The sequence below is a fragment of the Phragmites australis genome, chromosome 3 (genome assembly GCF_958298935.1).
Source record: "Phragmites australis chromosome 3, lpPhrAust1.1, whole genome shotgun sequence".
NCBI classification, from domain to species: Eukaryota; Viridiplantae; Streptophyta; class Magnoliopsida; order Poales; family Poaceae; genus Phragmites; species Phragmites australis.
Window position 1 is genome coordinate 38056902 of NC_084923.1, and position 23453 is coordinate 38080354.

General features: G+C 42.0%; 2 protein-coding genes across 2 annotated transcripts; one reads left to right on the plus strand and one right to left on the minus strand.

The window, feature by feature from the left end:
* The first annotated feature begins 1559 nt into the window (after window positions 1–1559).
* Window positions 1560–5942, plus strand: LOC133912984 (TATA-box-binding protein 2). The gene is made up of 9 exons (XM_062355999.1): window positions 1560–1927; window positions 2696–2783; window positions 3469–3540; window positions 4121–4171; window positions 4259–4303; window positions 4400–4492; window positions 4594–4695; window positions 4779–4852; window positions 5430–5942. Coding segments are annotated over exons 1-9 (603 nt in total). The 5' UTR covers window positions 1560–1850; the 3' UTR covers window positions 5431–5942.
* An 8480-nt stretch (window positions 5943–14422) lies between these two features.
* LOC133912985 (WRKY transcription factor 71-like) lies at window positions 14423–16157 on the minus strand. Its single transcript, XM_062356000.1, has 3 exons — window positions 15989–16157; window positions 15315–15455; window positions 14423–14983 (listed from the first exon to the last, which is right to left on the minus strand). The coding sequence occupies exons 1-3, from the start codon at window positions 16015–16017 to the stop codon at window positions 14770–14772; spliced, it is 384 nt and encodes a 127-aa protein (XP_062211984.1). The 5' UTR covers window positions 16018–16157; the 3' UTR covers window positions 14423–14769.
* Window positions 16158–23453: the final 7296 nt, after the last annotated feature.

Here is a 23453-nt window from a genome sequence, read left to right on the forward strand (position 1 = left end):
GGCTCAAGCGTCAGGAGGAGGAGCGTATGAGAAAGGCAGTGAAGGAGCGCACCGCGGCTAAGGCACGCGAAGCAGAGAGGGAAAGGAAGCGGGAGAGGACCCGTCGCGCTAAAACAGAGGGCCCCGATGCCCTGCGAAAGGGAAATATCCTGAGTGCATTCAGTAGAGAACATCTATTATAACTCAGTCTATTTTTATTCTCTAATACATGTTAGGTTTAACAGTGGTACACTATTAAGTTATTCTTTAAACGTACTATACATGCCAACGTTTATTGTCGTTATCTCTTTATGGTTAGGATACATTCACGTAACGATGAAAAACCTTATATCCTATATAATTTTATCAACGTATGTAACTTCTATATCGGATTATATGATAATCGTAGTTTACAACTATTATTGTTCGACAAATTAGAATTTGTATCCTCTCAACGTTACTTCACTAAAAAGTTACACACACAAATACACTAAATTAATAATAAAAAATATCGACAAAATTGTGTTGAAACGAATTTACACACACTCACTCCTCCAGTTTATTTATTTGTTTATTCATTCATACCCTGATAAAACAAAGTTATGTTACTGCACTCTATTCAGCCCTATTATCACCAATAGATACTGCACTCTATGCAGAGATATGACCCGAAATGATACACACTCAATCAAGTTTTATTCTTTATTTATTCGCTCGTGTTCTAATAAAACAAAGTTGTGCTACTTCACTTTATTTAGCCCCCTATTACTAATAGGTACTACACTCTATACAGAGAGATGGCACGAACTGACACACGACAAAATACGATGTGAGCGACGAAAGCAACACACAGCAGAGCCGACTTGTAGTCGCCACCTGAGATCCGAATACAAGTAGACCCATCGTTTTTTGGTGCATAGCATATCAAAATCGGGTTTTCGCTATTTAAAATGCCGAATACATATGTTAAATTTACAAATACGTCGCTTTATTATCTATTATAGCAAATATGATAACACATGATACTTATTTTTAAATTTTTGCCTGTTACGCCAACCTGATACTGTTCTACTTCCTACCGCTCAGTACGGAATTCGAACAAAAGCTTTGGATTCGAGTACGTAGGACCTATCTAATTTTGATGGTCACAAGCGGAGCTTGGTTTACCATAACTTGTAACTTTAACAAGATTTAAGCACCGTTTGGTTTGATGCCACTAGTTCCGATAAGTCAGCCACCCTATTTTCATAATTTTTTTGAACGATCTTATTTTCATAATATAAGCCTTGATTTGTCTTGCAAAATTTTAGCTTGTCTTTCATGTGCTTCGTATGGAGACAAATCGAAGCATCATTTCGCACCCGGACCCGGCTAGAAAGGATTCACACCCGTCTGCCAAGTCCATCTACTCACCGACAATTGGGCCCCACTAACAACTATACCCCGCATGTCAGAGTTTGGGAACAAAAGCACACGTACTTGTAGACCTCCGCAATTCCGAACACCACACATCACCCTGACCGGCCACAGCCGGTCATCCAGCTCCACCTATAAAAGCCATCCACCGCCTGCTCCCCGTCCAGCGATACAACCCAACACCCGCACGCATCCATCCACCACCACCCTCTCTCTCTCACGCCGCCCCTCCCTCTCGCGAGATAGATAACCCTAGCTCCCCTCCCATTTCTTCCCCTCCTCTCCAACCCCGATCCCGATCTCTATAAAAGACCCAAAATTTCGAACTCCCCCCTCGAGCTCGCGACCCGCGCGATCCTTCCCGCCCATTTCGGCCTCGATTTGGCCTGGATCGGCCCTGATTTTGGGCAAGGAGCCGTCGGGTTTGGGTGCAGGATTTTGGGGCAGGGATTCGGATGGCCGAGGCGGGGCTGGAGGGCAGCCAGCCGGTGGATCTGTCCAAGCACCCCTCCGGCATCGTCCCCACTCTCCAGTAAGTCCCGGATCTGTGGCGTCTTGCCTGGACGAGAGATCCCGTACGTCTTGGGTCGCGGGGCGGATGGCTCATCGGGATTTCGAGTGTCTGGAGGCGGCCTCGGGGGGTCTTGGCTGCGGGGGGTGTGTCTGAGTGAGGTGGAGTGGTTAGTTTGTGTCGCGATGCTGCTCCACTTGCTGGTGCTGGGAGCTGCGGAATGACCTAGATCTGATTAAGATATTGCGGGTTCTAGGGGCAATTGTTAAGTGATGATTTCAGTTATAAGATCTGTGAATTTGGGAAGGGAGGATAAGAGAAAACTGAGAGTCAAACTGTAGTGCAAACACAAGCGTGCCGCAGAAAGAAGAATGCTAGTATAACTTTTGTGTGACCATTGATTAGTACTGCTGTAACATTTGTAATGTTAACTAGGTTATCCTGGTTAATGGTTTAACTTTTTGTATGAAATGTACATGTTGTGAAGAACAAATAATAATACACACTAACTCACTTTTGGTACGACTTGTTAAGAATGCCATGCATAATTTTTACCAACTCAATCCATGAAAAACATCTTATATTTTTGCTGACAAATGTATGCCAACTTGATCAAAGTATAATATGATATCCGGCTTGATCCATGAATATATTGTTATGCTTAATGGTATGCATTGATTGTGGGCGAATCCTGTGTTTCTGCATAATTTACAGAATGAGAATTCATTTATGTTGCAGTGCTTCTATCATGGCTTGTTTGACGTATACTGTCATTTCTTTTGATGACAGGAATATCGTGTCAACAGTTAATTTGGATTGTAAACTAGACCTCAAAGCAATAGCTTTGCAAGCACGCAATGCGGAATATAACCCGAAGGTACAATGATGACCTCAAAGCAATAGCTATGCAAGAGCATTTGGTTTGCTCTGGGTACTGCATTTCCTAGAGGTTTTATCTAGAACATGTGATATTGTATGTAAGTATGAATGTTCCAGTGGTATGACAATTCTGCATGTGTCGATCCTTATTAACAATGTGCAACCTTTGTCCATGGGTGTAAGTAGTTTTGTGCCAGTGGCTAATGGAATATGAGTTGAGTACTGTCTTATCCATGTCGTCTTGGGTAACTGGCATTCAGAGAGTTGTGTGTGGTTAATTTAGGACAGGATGCGTACTGATGCCCAACTTGTCCTGTGAATAACCACAATATTCCTTGCCAAAGAAGTTCTAAACTTATCTTATATGTGACTTGCTTCCACTTTGGACTTCTAATGATTGCAGTATTTACAATTATCACGTAAAAGCTTGAAGTAAGAAAGAGTTTGTACTTTCCTTATATTGTAATACTTAAAACTGTATCTAAGTCATTGAGCTCTAAAATTTACTTCAATGAAGCATGTGCACTAAATGAAACAAATGTCAAGATATAAAATATATGCTGCACTTGAGTAGAATTTAGGAACATGATTACTATGCTTTTTGTCAGTTATATGTTTTGTAACATTGTAACCTTTCTCTCTCTTACGATATATGGTCTGTTGACTTCTCTCTTTGTAAACAGCGTTTTGCTGCAGTTATCATGAGAATAAGAGAACCCAAAACCACAGCACTGATATTTGCATCGGGTAAAATGGTATGGTTTGAACCTCCTGTACTGTCAACGTTTCAAGGATGTGCATGTTTTTTGTCTGTTAAAATGCTTTTGGTGGCATGATTTGCCCTTGTTAAATTTGTGAACATCAAAACTCTAATCGCACTTAGCACCTACATGAAATTTAATCTGATCTTTTACTTGTTTTGTTGCCGTAGTTCTTTGTTATCTAAAATACTAAAATAGAATAAGTAGTCATCTTTCTGTGGTTGTTGGTTTGTCCTAGTTTAATTCTCTCAGTCATCAAGCATCAGAAAATAGTGTTGTTACCCTCTAACCTATAATAGATTAAATATTTTTTATTGAATGATATTTGACGGTGGGTGTTTACTTGATATTTTATTTGGATTAATATCTTCTTTAAAGTAGACTTTCGTGGTTGTCATCATGGACATGAAATGCAGTGGTGCACCAATATTCTTTTTTCCAAAAGAAGGAAGTTTCCTTTACCATGTACATTTGTTAGAGTTGCATTGCTTTCATGTATAACTACAATCTTGTATCCATTCATCATACTTGTCTATAATGCTGAAGCAAGCAACATTGAATTTTGTATCACCAGGTCTGTACTGGAGCGAAGAGTGAACAACAATCTAAGCTTGCAGCAAGAAAGGTGTCATATCGCTTGATACCATTTTATTTAAGTTGGATCTAGTTTGCTGAGAGGTTTCTGAATTCTAACATTAGTCCTTATTTCCAGTATGCTCGCATTATTCAGAAACTTGGTTTTCCAGCTAAATTTAAGGTAATTATTTTCATACTTCATACTTGTCTAAATTCACCCGTGCTTTCTGCAATTTTCATTTTGTGAGACAGTTACTGAGTTATGGTGCCATTCCAGGACTTCAAGATTCAGAATATTGTTGGCTCTTGTGATGTCAAGTTTCCAATTAGGCTTGAGGGCCTTGCATATTCACATGGTGCTTTCTCAAGTGTATGTGGAATGATTCTATGTTTCTTTTAGCATCACAGTAAATTTTTGCCCATTTCTGGGTATCATTATTTAGTTATGATATTTTGCATTTTGTTTTACAGTATGAACCAGAACTCTTTCCTGGCCTGATCTATCGGATGAAGCAACCAAAGATTGTTCTTTTGATTTTTGTTTCAGGCAAAATTGTTTTGACTGGAGCAAAGGTTAGCAGTACTTTTCTTCTGTATGCTTAATATACTGCGATTTGCTTCTCTTTTTTATTCATTTCATACTCCTTTTTTTCCAGGTGAGAGAGGAGACATACACTGCCTTTGAAAACATCTATCCTGTACTGACAGAGTTCAGAAAAGTTCAGCAATGGTACACTGTTCTTTTTTTTTATGTTTAAATTTACGTTGAGTTTTAGAAGACTTTTGCAGAAATTGAGATTTCTCTTGTTCTGTTGATAAAGTGGGTGTGATAAGGTGGATAATTGCATTTTACTTATGTAACGTTAGGAAAATGTGGGTTTGGGGTACTGTGCACATTGTGTGTTATTTATTGTTAGTCTTAGTAGTAATATGTTGGTATGATTGTAATGTTTAGTTGCTGTGTTGGAAACATGTCCTCTACGTGTGATCCAAACAAACTTGTCATGGCGTTCTGGTTATTGGAATCAGATGATTGGCGTGAACATTAGTGAGAAGCTGAGGGTGCAGCAATCTTGTTGGGATGTTTGATGTGCGATTATGAGGCGGTTAAAGTGTTATGCTTTTTGATATCAGTTAACGAAGGATGCATACCAATAATATGCCATAATAGCTACGCCGAGCAAATAGCTGCTTGATGGGATCTTCCCTTCTCTTTTGTTTTGGTTATACTGTGTGAACAATGCATGCAGTTGTTGAATTTATATTTTAAAAACTAATTTGTTTTCCTTGCAACATCCTGTATGCAGATGACTTGTGGAGGTCACATGCTCTTAATTACAAGCTTCCTTGAGGCTCTTCTGTTGCGTGACCGTAAATTTAAACTGTACACAAAAGTCTGGAGGAGCTTATAGCATCTTGTAATTTACTAATTTATGTGAGCTTCGATGTCTGTTGTGCTTGGGTGGGTTTGTTGTGGGGGCTGGTGGAGACTTACCCAGTTGGTTCATTTGGGTTGGTCTTAGTGATCGGAAACGCGTTATCATAAATCTACTTGAGTAGTTTGTGTGCACTGCAGGTATGTCACATCTGATTGCACTGTTAACTGAAGTACTAACAAGAGTAGAGAAATTTTGCCCTAGTTTTTCTTTGCGGGGACATAAAACTGTCTTTTCTGAGTAGCTCAGTGTGCTGTGCAATGATGAAAAGGATGGCACTGTATGTAATTGGGCAATCGCTATGTACTGTAGTAACTTCGTGACTGCTGTCTGTATTTGAGATGTTTTTAACGTTTAGGACAGTTCGAAAAATCCTGTTGACTATCCTTGTGGTGGAACCGATGCTATTGGTCTGGTGAATGATTGTTACCGTGTCTGGAACGAATGATTGGTGTTCACCAATGGATGCATATCACATGAGATTGTGTTTACTGCTCAAATCGTATCAGCTAGTATAATTGTGGTAGAATTGCGCACCGAGTCGTGGTCATATAGGATAGAATCATGAACTTTTAAAAAAAAAAATCAGAATAGATTGATTCTATAATTTAGATTTTATAACTTGGAGGCAGAGGGGATTCTGGATTGTGTATTATAATTCATAATCTAGAAAAAAGAGAGATTATTCTAGATTGTGTATTATAGTATATATTTATTTACTATTATCATTACAAATTTAATATTTGTTTTTTTCTCCATTTCTTCATCGTGCGGTTTTCTTCGTCACCTGTATCGTCGTTCTCCACAGTGGTTTGAGGGCACCCTATCGCTAGAGCCTAATGTCATTCGCACAAGCAATCTTGATCTCGCCTTTTTCCATCATGACTTCAACGTTGCTAGCCTTTGTGATAGCCGACCCTCCTCCATCGACGTGGGCACGATCGCCCTCCTCTTTGCCCATGACATCTTGGTCGCTCTCCACCATCTCCTCGGGTGCCTCCACTTCCCTGTCTTGGAGAAGGAGGCTGGGTTCAAGGATGAACTTCACGTCCTCTGCATGCTTGATTGCCCTTACAAGCTCACTCGCTTCGCTCTTAAAGCCCTTGGAGAAGGAGGCCTAGGAACTGGAGACGAAGGCGATTAAGCTCACCTTGGGCCCCTTGCGGTGGAAGGCACAAGAGGTGGAGAAGGAGACCTTCACTGCGGATATTCATAAGTTTGAGGCAGTGGTGAAGAATCAGAGTGCTAAGATGGACGAGAATGGGATGCACTACTGGATTTGGAGGAGCTGGAGGCGAAGGTGATGGACAGGCGATGCATCGTGGCTAAAAATCAGGACCTGTTGAAGAAAGTGAGTATGTAGAGGAGGAGGGAGATTATAATAATCAATAGCTATGTGTCTTAGATTGCACAATTCAGATTCTAACATTATAGAATCTAGATTATAAGAGTCAAAATCTAAATTGTTAGAATCATAATAAAAAACAAACAGATTCTCATTCTGTAAAAGATTTCAATATTTTGTAGTGTCATATATTTCGATCCAAGTTCCAAGGTAAATACAAGGTAGTACCTATTTTAGATATTAAGGTTTGAAAAAATTAAATTATTTTGATCATTTATTCATTTTTACTATTTCATAGCATAAATGACTTGTAATGACATGATTGATAACTTTGTAACATTATAATTATAGAATAGAATAGTCCAAATGACAGGGAATCAAAATTTTAGTTCCATTCAAGTATAAAATAGATATCTAGTAATAAATTCGGTTCTAAATAACCAAATAAAAAATCATGCCTCTCTTGGAATACATAAAAATAGGAAAATGTATATAATATAGAATCGGGTAGGATCTTGTTGACCAATGTTTATTTTATCTTCCTTTTGACCAGGCCGTATGTCTTGCTTTGCCCATTTCATTAGTAACAGTCTAGCACTGCAAATTGTTGGTGACATGAATAGCTCTAAGCTAGAGTATATAACTTTCCCATCCCCTCTGCTACAGTAATGGAGGTGAAAAAGCAGGCCGACGCCTGAGCTTCGCCAGCGATTTCTTCTACCCCTCGCCTCTGATGGCTCCGGTGATGACCTCGCTAGCATTAGAAGGGGGCCGATCTTCACTGGGTTGTTTTGTATATAGGGTAGCTAGTGTTAAGTTCTACTACTCCTAGGGTTTAGTCGCCGTACGGACCAGGCAGCGGAGTTCCAGGCCTCATGTGGGGGTGTCATTGATGAAGCAACCGCAGATGGAAATAAGGCTCCTCCTGGCCTTCTCTGGCGATGATGGTGACTCTGTGTAACACCTCGGATACCACCACAAGTCTGAAGTACTACCAAACTAACTAACAAAATTGTCGAACCTTAAAAAAAATTCGGCAACACCTCTTTTGAAACTAAATGTATAACTGGCATCAACACACATAAGGAGAGATAACAATTTATAGATTATCACACCAGCAGCATATAACATTCTAGCAAACGAGAAACATGTCTCGATCATTCATCCAAGCCATAACGGAAGCAAGCATACATTAAAAAGCTAAGAGTCGCTAACTGACAACACAACAAATCTAAAAAAAAAAGATAGGAGTGATGGTGCAAATGACGTGCAGCCACCTATTCTGCATGCTCGCCATCACCTAAAGGTACAACCGGAAAGATAGAAATAGTGAGATTTGAATATCTCAGTAAATGAATTTATTTTAACAAGTTATTTACCTACAGTTGATTAACAAATCATCTTTAAATGAAAAATTAGAAACTTAACAGGTTATCAACATCTAGAAATATAGCTAAGTAAAACCAACGACAACATTAATAAGTTGACATCATCCAGCTTGATTCATCACGAAAGCATCATCTAAAAGAAAAATTAAAGATTTCCTTGCAACGTGAGTAAGACATTAATGCGATCAAATTGCGGAATATCATATGGATATATATGTATGCACATGTCATGCTCTTTCTCACCCTTATCCCTTCCCGAAAAAGTAAGGTTGTGTACCGTACCCCTTCTTGACAAAATTTCCAATGCATATGTATCACATGCTTCATGCATAGTCAACAACATAACTTGCAAGATATGCATAGTACTTCAAAAATAGTATACTATAATAATGAACAACTGCAAGCGGCATATCTCACTTCCTACACTTCACAATTCAAGAATCGAGTAAACTTAAAAAATAGGGTAACAATCTCATATTCAGTTTATCATATTAATTGTGTGCTTTGCAATTAAAAGGACAGATGCAACCAAATAATAGGTTAAAGTGTAACCATTCACTACATTTATTTGCCTTCAGACCATCCCCAAGGGAGTCCCTTCACAGACGAGAATCCCTTCATGAAGGGATTTTCGTTCCTTTCAGTGCTCCAACGGTTTTCCTTCACGGTTTTTATCACGAAGGGATTCCCAAGGCCATTCTCTCTAGGACGAGATTCTCTCTCCTTTTCCTTCATGAATCCCTTCGAATGAAAGCTGTTGGAGATGAGAGAAAATAAAGGGAATGAGAACGGTGAGGGAAATCAGGAAAGGAACATAAATAAAGGGAATATGGTTAGGGATGGTCTCACCAGCGATGAAGACGGACACTAACAGGGACCCGAAGTGGCACCATTTGAATAAGTGCACAATTAGCACCAAGATGTCTCAACAGCATAAGTAAAAAAAATACACACGCTCCTACGCCCAAAAACTCTGCAAACACGACAATTGGGGTTTACTGAAAGACTTCTACCACTTATCTTGAAAGACATCGAATGAGAACTTCCTCTAATGGGGTCAAAGACCAAAGAGCAAAACAACTACGTGCATACTAACTCTCGTAAGACAACAACACCACTTTAACAAAAACTCATAAGAGGTTCAACCAAAAAGAGAAAGACCAATGTCAACATAAAGTTATCGACGATGCCTACAACTTTTCTTCTAACCATACGATCGATTTCGACACTAATTAGGTCTCAATTTCAAATTAACTCACTGCACGCTAAACGGATCATCAAAACTCTAATCCGATGACAAGATCAATTGATCCCAACTATCACAAGCATCTAAGGACTATGACGTAGTCACCTTTGGAGCAGAATCACAAATCGACGATGAAATCTGATGAAGTCGTGAAATTCCTCGTCCTTCTCCCTTCTTGTTATTCCCCCTTCCCTTTCTTCTTCCTCTTCCCTCTCCTCCCCCTTCTTCCTTCTTCTTTTCATTAGTGACAATACCTATAAACTGACAATTATATTGAGAATTATTTGTAGATTGATTCCATAGGTGATGCATAAGTGATAAAGTATGGATTCGCTGAGGAATGCTATGAGATCAAAAGAGATGCATCGAGGTTATTGAGCTCTAGGTGATGCTTATGTGATGAAGAAGAAGTTGAAGTGAAAAAAGACCTCAGAGATCGAGGGTGGACTCAAGAAGATTGACAATAAGCGTGAATGCTAAATCACTTGTGAAAAATCAAGTGACTAAAAGTATCAGATTGCCAATTAAGTTTTTATAGACTAATCCATGTACTATGCACTTAAGGGTGAGTTGGGGTTAGGTTCCATATAAAGGCAGGTGTTGATTTGAGATATTCAATATGCTAAGTTGGAAGAGAAAGATTAAGACAAGCTTTGTGAATAACTTGTGTATTTGATGCTTGTGGTTCATACATTGGTAGTGAACCAGATGAAGATGATGTGAATAGAGAAGTCATGTATGCTTGGTGCATGGGAAGCCATCAAGTAAACTTCATCAAGTTTCTGGATATGAAGAGAGGATCGAGATGGAAAGCGAGGATGATCATTATCATCAAGATCAAGTGGAGTTGATGACAAGATTAGAAGAGAAATGAAAAGCATCGGGACTTAGATTATGCGTTCGTTAAGTCCAACGTGGTGGCTCAAGGCAAAGATATAACTAGAATATGTTTTCTAGTTTTGTTGGACTCAAAGAGCTTGGTGGGAGACCAGGTTATATGTTAGATAGCCGCACTATCAAGAGGGGCTTCCAGATACGTATCTCAATTGTTATATGCTGTCAAGTGCTCATACCATATGCTTAGTGCGTAGGTGGGAATATGACTAAAGTTGGCTTAGGTGTTCGAGGTATCTAAATAGTGATTTAGACTTAATATTTTTTTTTTGTCGCGGTCGGCCTTTGTGGTGGAGAGTGCTTTGGCCAAGCCTTAGTGGTGTTTGGTGTGTGCCATGTGGCATCTAATTTAATCTTGGGTGATTGAGCTTAGTAAGATGTGTGGAAGGATAATAATTAGTTGTTTTGAATATTCCAGGAGAGCTTTTATCAGGCAAAAGTATCTTTAGTAGCAGATGTTTCAATGTGAGTATCGGATGTTCTGATTGGGGTCGGGGATCGGATAGTCCGATATTTGCAAAGTTGGAGTTCTCGGGTTGCTATGTGAAAAGCATCGAAAGTTCTGATGTAAAGATTGGAAGTTCTGATTGGATCAGAACCTTAGGAATTTGCAAAGGTCATTCTATCGGGTCGGGGTCGGGAGTTTTGATCCATGCATCCGAAGTTCTGATGTGTGGAAAGTTGTGTTCCATGCTGCGAGGATCAAAAATTCCAATCCAAGTTCCGATATGTAGGAAGTTCCCATCAAAGCTCTGATGTGTTGGAAGTTCCGATTAGGGGATCGGAAGTTTCGATATGTGCTTTTTATCAGGTCTGGGTGTGAGTTGTGTCCCATATCCGACAGTTATGATTCATAGGATCAGAAGTTTTGATCAGTGCAGAATCTGTCCAACGACTAATTTTTAGAGTTTGGGTTTTTAGACCCCTTGCCCTCCTTGCGTGGGGGCAACTCATTGAGGGGTTGGAAGTTGCTTTGCTGGTGCCAACAAATGCTTGAGAGGTGTTGTAACCTTATGTTCCACCTTTAAGTGCTCCATTTCTCTCTCACTCAAAGGTTGATTTGTGATATCTAAAGCCTTTGTGGCTTAGTGAGTATAGAGAGAGGTGTGAGATGCGTGTGTGGTGCTTTGGTAGCCCGTACTTAGTGCATTAGTTGCGTGCGGTTGAGCATTCAGCATAGTTCAAAGCATGCATTCGGGAGCTTTTTACTCTTGGAGACCACCGTCTCCTTGATGGTTTGATGGTGGATTACCGGTGATCTCCTCAAGTGAAGATTGTAAGGAGGCCTAGGATTGGATGCAAAACTCACCATCTCTGAAGTGGAGAAAGAGTTGGCCATAATAAGAGACGAGGAGTGCATTGTGCAATATTGGGAGGAAAAATGTTGAAAGAGATCCGACTCAAGTGCGATCGAGCCCCTCAACGGAGACGTAGGGTATCGGTGGACACCCGAACTTCCGTAACAAATCATTTGTTCTGTATCTCTTTACATTTGTGCAATACATTGATTCAATTGCTTATATGCTCATATGTATTCACATTAAGTTGATTTCTTGATATTCTTTCTAGTTTTTCTCTTGTATCGGAATATCCGATCAGTGGATCGGAACATCCAATTAGTTCTCGAGCTTACTTGCATATCTTGCTAGAATTGAATTGAATCTTTGTCACCCTAGGATTGTAATCCTTCACTTTGTTATAGAGGGCTAGTGTACTAGTTGAGCCTAGCATATTTATATCTTTTCACTTATGAAAAATCCGTTAGTTTATTTCTACTGCAAGTTTAGGTTAACTATTGAACCAGGAGATGAAGTTTTTTTAATGCCTATTCACTATCCTTTAGGCAACATTAAGATCCTTTCACCCCGGTTGGTAGCCTCCACTGGTGATGCACCGATGACGTTCGGGCGACGACGGTCAAGCGGCGGGCTAGGGTTGTTGGTGGGGGCAGGTGGAGTTCGACGAAATGGGTGGAATTGGGGTGGTCACCGATCCCCAGCCTTATCTTTTTTCTTTCTCTCCTATCAAACGATCTATATTCGTTGGGCTCGCTACAGATTCATCGAGTGTCCAAATGGGACGTTAGGTGGCAAAATAAAATCATCTCGACGAGATCTATATCCACGGTTTTCGATTATCCATCTGAGCAATGGATAAAAGAAGACAAAATTCACACTCCTCGCGAGTCCCACATTCAACCATTGAATTTGCACATTTTTGGGTATTACACTCTGACATCCTTCTCGGCATATTGGGATGTGTGTCGGATTTGACGTCCTCCTTGGTGAAGTTTCTGCGAGGTATATATTGGTGATATGTTCTAGAGGCGACCATATATACAGACTGGATCTGCGAGTGAGATTTAATATGATTAAAGATCTATTAGAGTTTAGAGTCATGATGAATTTTAATGTGATTAAAGGCTATTAGCGTACTATATATAAGAAGAGACATGAACCATGTGCGCATGAGTTGATTCGAGCATCAAAATCCATAACTGCCACATCTTCCGAACTCCCTATGAAACCCTAGCCAGGCGTGATGCTAGCACACCGACGTACGGTGTTTCATCCTTGTACGTGTGGATACCGTGGAGGCACTGCTGCCGTTGCCGCAGTGCTGATCGGCGATAAGGACACTTCGACGTTATCGACTACTTCCTCTACATGGACACGCACAATTCTTCTTCCACTGCACTACGCATCTAACAGTAACAACTTATGATCCTCTACCCCTATAGTTTACTAGTTGAACGTGATAAAGAAATTTAATTTGTTCTAGCTTAGGGTACACTATCCGTTCCCTAACATTATGTTACCGGTGGCCTGTCCTCAGTTCTTGGGCTATTGGCTTTTGCTTGCCCCTGTGTTGGGTTCGTATCTCCAGGTGGTTGCTAGGATCTCCGTTCCACGGTGGCGCCAGACGACATTTCTGGTCTGTCAGCGTTGTATCCCAGCATCGATAGGGTCGACCATGCCTTCGGGTTGGTGCTCCTGCAGCCAGAAGGAAAGCTGACGCCGATTATATCCTACCAAGCGGTGAAGATGGCTGTCCATGTGCGTTCAAAGGTTCCTGGCATGCGGCATAACAACGTTTGGGTCTCTTTGTCCGGGCTTCTTTGGTGTTCTTCCTCCGGCGACCGGCGGACGGTGATGGTATCAACGATGTCTTGGTGCGTGCATCGTGCGGCGATTCGGGAGGCCTCTAAAAGCTGTGTCATTTTCTTCTAAAACACCCTCTCGCAGTCAATGTAATTTTCGGTTTCTTTGGGGTGTTGTTGTTTGTCCGTCACGGGGGTTTATATGCTCTCTCGTAATCTTTTTCAAGCCAGCAATATAAACTTCAAGCCCCTTTTCGCAAAAAAAGAAAAAAAATTCTACATCTCTTTAAGGTCAATCAAGCGGTTGTATCGGTTCAGTTTACCGTGGAGACATATATATTTTTTGGACTCAGGACACGAAATTTTGACGCCTCGCGAAACCTTGGCGCTGCTTCATCACAAATTAGCACTTTTTTATACGGTGCCAAGCGAGAAACAACTCTCCAGTGATTGCAGTGAGTAGATTGAGTGATTTTATAATCGTCGCACCATAAAGGAAGAAAAGACTTGGCTTTGAATTGAGCATCTGATGAGAGGCTTTGGGGTACCTCGTGGTGGGTACGTTTGCGTTATTTTTATAATCATTACTATTTAAAAAATATATAGTAATTTCTATTTCACTCGTATAAGTTTCGTTTTCGATATTTTTATGCTTACGTTCCGTTCCACTCTCCCGCGTAGGTCCACATCCCGCGCTCCCATGATCCACCTAACGTGCACGCTTTCGCGCTTGCTCCCGTATAGACCCGTCTGCCGTGCACTCTCACACGTGCTGCCGCGTCGGCTCCCGCGCGAGCCTACTTCCCTCACGCGGTCGTGTGTCCGCGTTACTTAGGAAACATATGCACGTTAAAAAACGGTTTGGTGCGAAGGACCATGAGACGAGACGAGTACGAGGAATAAGAAAGAGGACAAAATTAAAGTGCTTTACATCAATTAACGCACTCTCATTAGCAGGGCAAACCTAAGTATTAGTACTAATTAATTATCTGATGCTGATGGCCACCGGCGTTGCCCAGCAGCAACGAATCCCCCCACTTAAACATCAGGTCACACCGGCGCAAGGCGTCAACCGGCACCACCACAGGGACTCGCCGCCACCTGATGGCCACCGGCGCCGCGGCGGGCAACACCAGCCATCCGCCGGCCGGTGTGGGCCCCACGTGAAAGCTAATCGAGGGAGACGTTGACGGGCAGCGAGCGTCGTCTTCCCCCTGTGTCTTGTCCCCCCCGAGTCGTCACTGCGAGCGGGCCCCGCCGAAGTACTGGGTGCTCAGCTCGTACTGGTTGGGGGCGCCGCCGCCGTCCCCTTGGACGCCGGTAGCCTCCGAAGGGGAGCCGTGCTGGTGCGCGCCCTCGTAGACGATGCGGCGGTCGCTGCTGGGGTCGTGCGGGTGCCACTCCACCCTCTTCTTCGCGCCGCACAGCTTGTGCCGGCACCGGAAGTAGCTCCTGCACGTAGCTTCTGATTAGCCACGACTCGATCGAATGCATGAACAACACTTCTAAATGATTTCTTGCTCAAATTTTCCGAGCTTTAGGTTCAACAAAGTCACTGGCCGTCACGTCGACTTACAAAGATTTGATGCACGCAGAGATAGGTCAAATTAAGCTGGTCGACGGCGAGGGTGCTTCATTAAGGTGATGAACACGTGTGGCGCCGGACATGTGTAGCAAGAAATGCACCTGATTTTAATGATATGATCTATGCAGATTGCGTTTTGGAGACCGGATCCACTTCAAAAACGCTACTAGTGCTATTCCTGTGCGTCGGAAGAAGTACCTGATTTTCTGGATGTTCTTGATGAACTTCTGGCCGTACTTCTTCCACTCGTACCCGTCCTCGGGCATCACTGCCTGGATGATGCCGTTGCCGGTGGCCTCCGCCGCCGCGTCCTCCTCGTTTCTTTCTTCTCCCTCGCCTCTGCAGCATGATCGTAGTTAACTTCCTGGGTCAAGGAACGAACGTGCATGGCTAGGCGGCTAGCTCTCTTGGGCAGGGTGAAATAATGGTGCATGTCCTATGCTTGAGAGGGGAATTTTTGTCGAAGGTGTGGGCTGTGTATGCTAGTCTTGCATAGATCTAGGTGTATAACTCTATGCTAACCCTTGTATTAGAATTGGAAAACAGTTACATTTGACGAGAACCAAAGTCATGCAAATTAGTTGCTAACCCTAGAAGCAAATTTGATGTAAGACGACAAACAACGAAACAATGGGTGATCAATGAGATTAAACACATTTACGCATGAAATATCTCCTATCTAACTTTTTTTTTTCTTTCTATTCCGATCTCCTGTAACTTACATCTAAATCCCCACATAGGAGTAAACGAAGTTGAAGAAATCGTTTAACTACCGGATGCATACAAAAACCCATTCAATGCTAACTGAGAGCCATTTGAAAGGAATGAAGAGAACAGAAAAAAGGATGAGAGACAGAGAGAGGCAGGCATACATTGTGGTGGGTTGTGAGGTTGATGCCATGAACGCCGGTCACCGTACGCCGTGCTCCTCCACTACTCGCATGTTACATATCACAAGCTAAATGAGCGGAGCATCGAGACGCTGGTGAGGCAGGAGAAGAGCATGAGAGAGAGAGATAGATAGATAGATAGAGAGAGAGAGAGAGATAGAGTACTTACGAAGCTCTGGGGTGCTATATTTATCAAGGTTTAGTCAAATGGAATATTCTCAGATGCTACATTGGCGTCATCAAGATGGAGCAAATCTTTGGGTTCACTGATACGGGGGGCCTCTCTTCGCTGCTGCGGGCCCACATAGTCAGCAGCGGAGGCGTGTCTCAGGGGTCGCGATCGACGTCACCTGTGCTACGTCAAGAAGCTTTCGTTGCAAACGGTGTTTTGTTCCAGGAAGCTGCCTTCGTTAGTATGGACTCAGTCATTTATGCAGACTATGCAGTTCCATGCATGGCCGCATGGATGTCTATATGAACGGAAGTACACCATCTGTTTATTTTATAGGATCATGGGCGGAGTCAGGTCTAGTCTAGTAAATCAAAAGTAAAATATGAGTAGGCTCAAAGGACTAGAATTCAGTCTAATTTCTATTGACTCAGCACCTGCCTATTGAGCTAGCACCTGTCCACGGGCCATCCTAGCTCCGCCACTTTAAAGGACGTGTTAGGTTTTGAAAAAAAAGGTTTTAATTAACAATTAATCATATTCTGTGTATGTTTATTGTGTAAAAGTTGTACCAATAATAGATTCACATTTCATAACACGATATCGATTTGGGGAAACTCTAAATCACTCTTTAAACTTTGCTTCGATCTTCAAATTTCATCATAAATTATAAAACTAAATATTTCCCCTCTAAACTTTACAGTACCATTTAAATTAAATAACATTCTAATTGGTTTTGGATGTTAGTTTTGCCTACATGATAGGTATGCATGAACGATTTTGTCACATGGGTATGTCAATACGGTTGACTGGACCTAGCTCACTACCTACCTATGCAGACGTGACAGCAGACCTTGCCTCCACCTATCATTCTCTCTTCATGGATGGGGAAGCAATATGACTGAGTTAACATATGGAAAAACCACTTAGCAAAAAAGAAGATAAGAAAAGAGTTCACGTGGCAAAAGCCGCCCATACAGATCTGCCACATAAGATAAAATCACCCTTCAAAATAGGTTTGTGTGTTATTTAAATAGTGTTGTAAAGTTTAGGGTTAAAATTGTGTTGTTTCATACTTCATGATGAAATTAAAGATCAACGCAAAGTTCAAAGGGTGATTTCGAGTTTTCCCTCTTTATTTTGTAGCAAGTGGTAATATATAGAATAATATATTCTATGCCATAGGGAAAGTCTCCAATTTGGAAACTACCATCGCAAAACGGCTAATCTAAACCATGCCATATGTTATAAAATCTTTGGTTTTTTTCCATCATCGTCAATGCGGTTAGGTTTGACCATTAATTTTCTTCAAAAATGCCAGTCATGCCCCTCTGACTAGTGGGCCCACATATGCCTTCTTCTTTCCTCTCCTCCCAGCCACAAGCATTACGTGCAAAACAGACAAAAGAGACACAAAATTAATGACGGATTGTATAATATGACATATCACTTATGATAATAGTGACAAATCGTAGTTATGACCCGTCACTTATTACTAGTAATAAGTGATAAGTCATTCCAGACTAATCATAAGTGACGGGTCGAATTATGACCCATCACCAATGACCAACTCATCAGTGACGGATCATCCTAGATATGGTAGTTATTAGTAATGGGTCAAGTTGTGATCCGTCACTAATGACCAGTTTAATAAAACAGAGCAAGTGAATGAATTTTAATTAATCAATCATTAGATGTATTAGTCAATAAATTTTCTATCACAACTCACTTAATTTTTTTATATAGTAAATATGTACATAGCATGATGCTATATTTTTTCAGAGTACGAATTCCATCTTTCAGACCATTTTTAGCCTCGAAAAATTTGCCAAACCTGACAAAGTCAGAGGGGGAGGGGGGTTATGCCTGTTTTAACGAAGGTGCTCCGAATCACCTATTTGGTAATATAGTCATATGCGATGGATTATAACCATAACCCGTCACCTAATAAGTCATATGTAATCAATTTTAACTGTAATTTTCATAAGTGATGAGTCAATTTAAGACCCATCACTTATGATTGAATTAGTGACAGATCTTACGAACTTATTAGAAACATATTTAGAGTAATGGGTGCAGGATCAGTAGCTAAAATTATTAGCGCCTATCACCTGTGACTTTTTTTTTTCACGTAGTGAAGGCGGCGCGGAGCGCCGGACAGCAATAGCAGCTAGCGCCGGGTAGCAGCAGCAGCAGCAGCAGCATTACCAGGCGTTGCTGTCCCAATCGCTGTGCCCCCCGGATGGCGTGGGCGTGACGTCGCACCAGCACCTCGGCGGCTCGTCGTGGCAACAGCAGCCGACGCCGGCGGCATGGACGCACGACTATTCGGCGCCGCAGGGGAAGCACGTGAGCGCGTGGCACCTCCCAGCGCAGCAGCTCCTGTAAGAGTTCTGCAGCTTCCCCGTGGACGCCAGCGTTAAAAAGCGCGTGGAAGGCAGCAACGACAAAGCCGTCGTCGCAGCAGCAGCAAGAAGACGACAGCGACGGGTCATCGTCGTCGGCCTCCTGCTCCTGGGCCCGTCGTGGATCCAGGCCATGGCCGCGTTGGAGAAGAAGGCAGCAGGAGCAGGAAGAATAATCAGGGACAAAGAAATCTTTTCGCAGCTCCTTCACGGCTTGACCGGTCAACAATGGCAAAAAAATGGAAGATATTGCAACACCATTGTATGGTTCGGATTTTTTCAGATCAGAGATATTTGCAATGGTTTTGTAAAGTTTAGGATGAAAATTATCTGATTTCATAATTTATGGTGAAATTTGAAGATTAAGGCAAATTTCAAGGGGATGATTTGGAGTTTTCCCATTTGATATTTTAGAAATTAATAATATATTATAAAAGATATTAATGGTCAATTTTTAAAACCTTTTTTGAATCCTAATATACTCTATAAAAAGAAGTCACAAACATATCCCTAATTAAATCATACTAAATCCGGTCCTTCTTGGTCTCAAAACAGTGTCACCGTGGGATGTGGAGATTAATATATGTATGAATGTGGAGATTGAATATGTGAAAATGATATGCACAAATTTGTCTCGAGGATAAATCCATAATTACGTTTGATTTTATATCTCTATATTACTACAAAATTAGTGATCATATGTGTATTTTTTAAAATCATGTTGATATCCAAAACAACACTTTTTCGTGGTCGGATAAATTTCAAGTTTATGTGCAATTTACGAGTCAAATTTATACGCACCAAATAATGTAGCTTACACCTACTATCGTCTGTGAGAACGCTTGCACGGATGCACCTACCATCTGATCAAATTCACCAGTCGTAGATGGATATTTTGGATGCTTCTGGTGTGCACACTCTTGTAATTATAAAATGACTAATGATAAATTTCACCACTTGTACTACTATTCTTGAGTCTTGGCCACATAAAAAACTATCTTATTGATAGTGTAAGACAAACCATATAATAGTGTTTATATGTCACTTGATCGATATTAACTCGGGAGCGCTAACGTATATAGTTTAAGGTCATCTCTAACTATATTTTTTTTATTTCGTTTCCTTTCTAATTCTCTTTCTCGTTCTTATTCCTTTTATTTTCTCTCATTCCAACAGTTTTCTTTTAATAGGAATCGTGAAAGAAAAATAAAGAGAATCCGAAATAATCTTAGTAATCCCTTCGTAATAGAAATCGTGAAGGGAAACTGTTAAAACGTTGAAAGAAAATAAATCCAGTTGTAAAAAAAATTTAAACGCTAAAGAAAACGATTGGGCATAGTCTAACATGCATGACAAGAGAACCATCAATTCATCCCGGCCGGTCCCAATCCATCGATCCGTGATCCGTGAGTAGGAATCTCGCACGATGTGATCCAGACTATGTTATGGCTGGCGGGCTCGCTACGTGCCGTCTTCCAGGTCTCCTGCCAATACGAGTTCGCCACGCCTTCTGTACGAACGTCAAAAAATAATCTGAAAACAAGTGGTAGCCGCAATCCTGCCGAACATTCAGAGGCTGAAAGGCATGTGAAGCTGATCGACGAGGGAGCTGCAGCCAACCGGCGCGCACGCATGTGCCAGCTGCGCTGACTCCCCATGGAAACGGCCGAGTCGCCTCTCACTTTCTCTCGATTAATTGTAGCAGATGATCGAGCAGAGAAAGGAACTTCAGAAAGCGAGTGAATTGAGAAGCAGATTCTGACCATGGGTCCGTCAGACTGGTAGTAGTCGCGTCGATGTCTGTTTCTGATCGTTCTCCGTTCTGATCGTCCAGGCAGTCGTCGTCGACTCGTGGTGGACGGACGTGCTCGATGGTGCTGCCATCCTGACTGCCTGGCACCACGCTGCATGCGGCTGGCGGATCGGAGAAACTACTGGCAAGTCTCCTGGTCGGAGCCGAGCACGCTGCTCGGTGTCAGCTCCCTCGACGACGCCGCCGCTGCCGCTGCAAGAGTGACAGATAGGTAGCGGTGGAATTGGATGGTAGAAAATTCGAATTATTTGATTTTGTATTTGTTAAAATATGAATATGGATATTTGTTTCTGAAATGGATATTAAAATGGATATATCCGAATTCGGTTTTGAGATTCGGATTCAAATGTGGATATCCGAATTCGAGATATATCCGATTCGTATCCGTATCCGCTAACCAGGGAACCAAATTTTACTAAAATTTTAGAAATTTCAGATATGAACGAAATTCCAACCCAATCAAATTGGAACAAATTTCAGTCAAATTTTATCAAATTTCAGTTAAATTTGATCAAAAATTCAAATTTCCAACATGAATTTTGAACAAAATTTCTAAAATTCCGGCCCAATCATATTAGAACAAATTTCAGTCAAATTTTATCAAATTTCAGTCAAATTTTTTCAAAAATTTAAATTTCCGACCTGAATTTCGAAGATCGAGTAGATATCCGAATGCGGATTCGTATTCGAACTATCTGATTCGTATTCATATTCGAGGATATTCGGATCCGTATTCGCATTCGAATTAAAATATGGTAAATCGTACTATCCGAATTCGATTCCATACGTATTCGATCGGTTTTCATCCCTACAGATAGGAATAGGATCGAAGTTGTTGGTAATATGTGCAAAAATCTAATTCCAGATTTTATACAAGGCATATTTCATAATCTATAACAGATGAACATACTTCTAATCTTAGCAGCAAGCAACAGTACCAAAAATCCATCAGTTTCATCAAGAACTCACAGTTGGGTTGATGAAGGGATGAAGTTGACGATGTGTCGATTCGCTGCCGTGCAGATCGTAGATGAATCAGTGCAGAGCGGTCACGCAGGTGCGCTGCCCAGAAACCTTATTGCCGTCCCTCGTGCGGGCTTCACGACGGCAGAGGCTGGGAGATACCGCTCACCCTCTAACCTTGTGCACGGCAAGGAGAAGGGCCGACGAGATCCGGCAGCACAGCACACAATACAGTGATCTGGATGGGTGGAGAAGAAAATGTGGAGCAGAGAGATCTGTTCTCAAAAGCCTGGATGTCTCCAGAATTTATAGGGAAATGGCTGTCCTCTTGGAGCCGTTTTCTCTCATAAATTGCCCACTAATTACTGTCTCCATAACTAACCAATAACTCTCAGAATTAAGGCATTGATCACGATTAAAACGGCTAATTATGACATTGATCACGATTAAAAAAGGGAGAGCAGCAAAAGGGCTTGCAATACGCGAATGTTCACGTGAAAAATACACGAATACGCGCGCACGTGTGAATATAGCAAATGTACTCTCTTTTTCTCATTTTCTCTATTTCAAAAAGACGAGAGAACTCAAATATTTAAGTTGATTTACATCCCTTATCTAACAATACGAGACTAAATCTTCTTCTTTGCATTCTCATAAATGGCCACATTCTAACAGAAGTTTCGTCTCGGCACATTGCGCCGGTGACGGGGCCATGTCCATGCGGGCGAAGTCTAGAGCAAAAGCCTAAAGGGCACCATCATCATTTGGTTCGTTCCCGCCAGAAATGGCTAAAGGGCACCGTCAGGCACAGACAAGACAAGAATGTCCCTAGCTACGCTGCCAGGGGCCGGCATGCAGTCAGCTTGCAACTTTGCAAGTCGTCGTCTCCGTGTCGCCGTCCGGCCATCCTGCTTGCCGAGATAGGTCCTGGCCAAGGCCAATGTTACCGGGTTCACTTTCGGTCGATGCTCACAGTTCAGTTCAGCCATCAGTCGTCGCCACGTCGGAAAGGTTCCCTCCATCGATGACTCTTCCACGGTTGGCTGCAAGTCGTTGATTCCTTGCGAAAGTTCGTCATTTGGTGACTCTTCACACGCAACGTATCGAGAAAACCTGACAAATCTCCACAATTTTTTTTTATTTTGCTTTCATAAGTTCATTTCTAGAAAATGATCAGTGTTCTTGAATTTATATCGCTAATTTCGCGCCTGTGGAAATGATAGTATTCATCACCAGTATAAAAAAATATTGTATGGTTAGCCGCATAGCATTACAAATAAATCACTGCTCAGCGTTCCGTCTATTTGTACATCTTGGCGAATGGCGACGACTCTGCTCCACCATTCTTACCTCCTTCACCCTGTCCTGGCCATGCTATTTCGAGCTGTTCGCAGGAGGCTGTTGGCCTTCAAGTCTTGATAGTCTGCTGTTCTTGGTGAGGTTTAGACGTTTAGTAGTTCCGACTAAATGCATATCTTCAATACTTCCAAAAAGATGTTCTTATTCACCAATGTTAATTTTATCATGACTTCTACTAGCAAGCATAATTAAACAGTATCATGTATTGTGTTTGTCAAAAAAAAAAAAAAACACACACACACACACACACATTGAGAGCTGCGATGCGGGGGGCGACTTAGGTTTTCCCCGCCGCCGACCGCCATCCCCTCCGAAGCCGCATCTACCTAATGACGCCTGTACCTAGGAACCTATGAAGCCCATGACATCGTCTGCCCCGTGGTCGCGCCCCTGACATCTGCCCCGTGGTCGCGAAGTTGCCGTATGTGAGGACCATCACTGTCGGCATCGGAAGCATTCCCCTCCACAGCTTGATGCCCGTTGTCCGCTACCCGTTGCCAGCGCCCACTCCCACACCAACCCACCGCCTTCAGCCCCTCTGACGGACATTGCCCACTGCTAGACACCTCCTCCTCCACTGGATCTTCAACCCCTGTCGCTCCACGCAGTCACACCATCTCCTCCTCGTCCCGTCGCCGGTCACTCGCACATACCTAGTCACCCTCTAGAGCTCCTCCATGCTGAAATCCCTAGCTGGTGCAACATGACTTCCTCCACACCCAATAGCATGTAGGGGGC

Excerpts from the sequence above, each read along its gene's own strand:
- LOC133912984 (XM_062355999.1), top strand. The coding sequence starts at position 1,851 with ATGGCCGAGGCGGGGCTGGAGGGCAGCCAGCCGGTGGATCTGTCCAAG. Across the intron at positions 4,493-4,593 it reads CACATGGTGCTTTCTCAAGT|TATGAACCAGAACTCTTTCC; the intron begins GTATGTGGAATG and ends TTTGTTTTACAG. Across the intron at positions 4,696-4,778 it reads TTGTTTTGACTGGAGCAAAG|GTGAGAGAGGAGACATACAC; the intron begins GTTAGCAGTACT and ends CTTTTTTTCCAG.
- LOC133912985 (XM_062356000.1), bottom strand. The coding sequence starts at position 16,017 with ATGGCATCAACCTCACAACCCACCACAAT. Across the intron at positions 15,456-15,988 it reads ACCTCACAACCCACCACAAT|AGGCGAGGGAGAAGAAAGAA; the intron begins GTATGCCTGCCT and ends ATCATGCTGCAG. Across the intron at positions 14,984-15,314 it reads AAGAACATCCAGAAAATCAG|GAGCTACTTCCGGTGCCGGC; the intron begins GTACTTCTTCCG and ends AGCTACGTGCAG.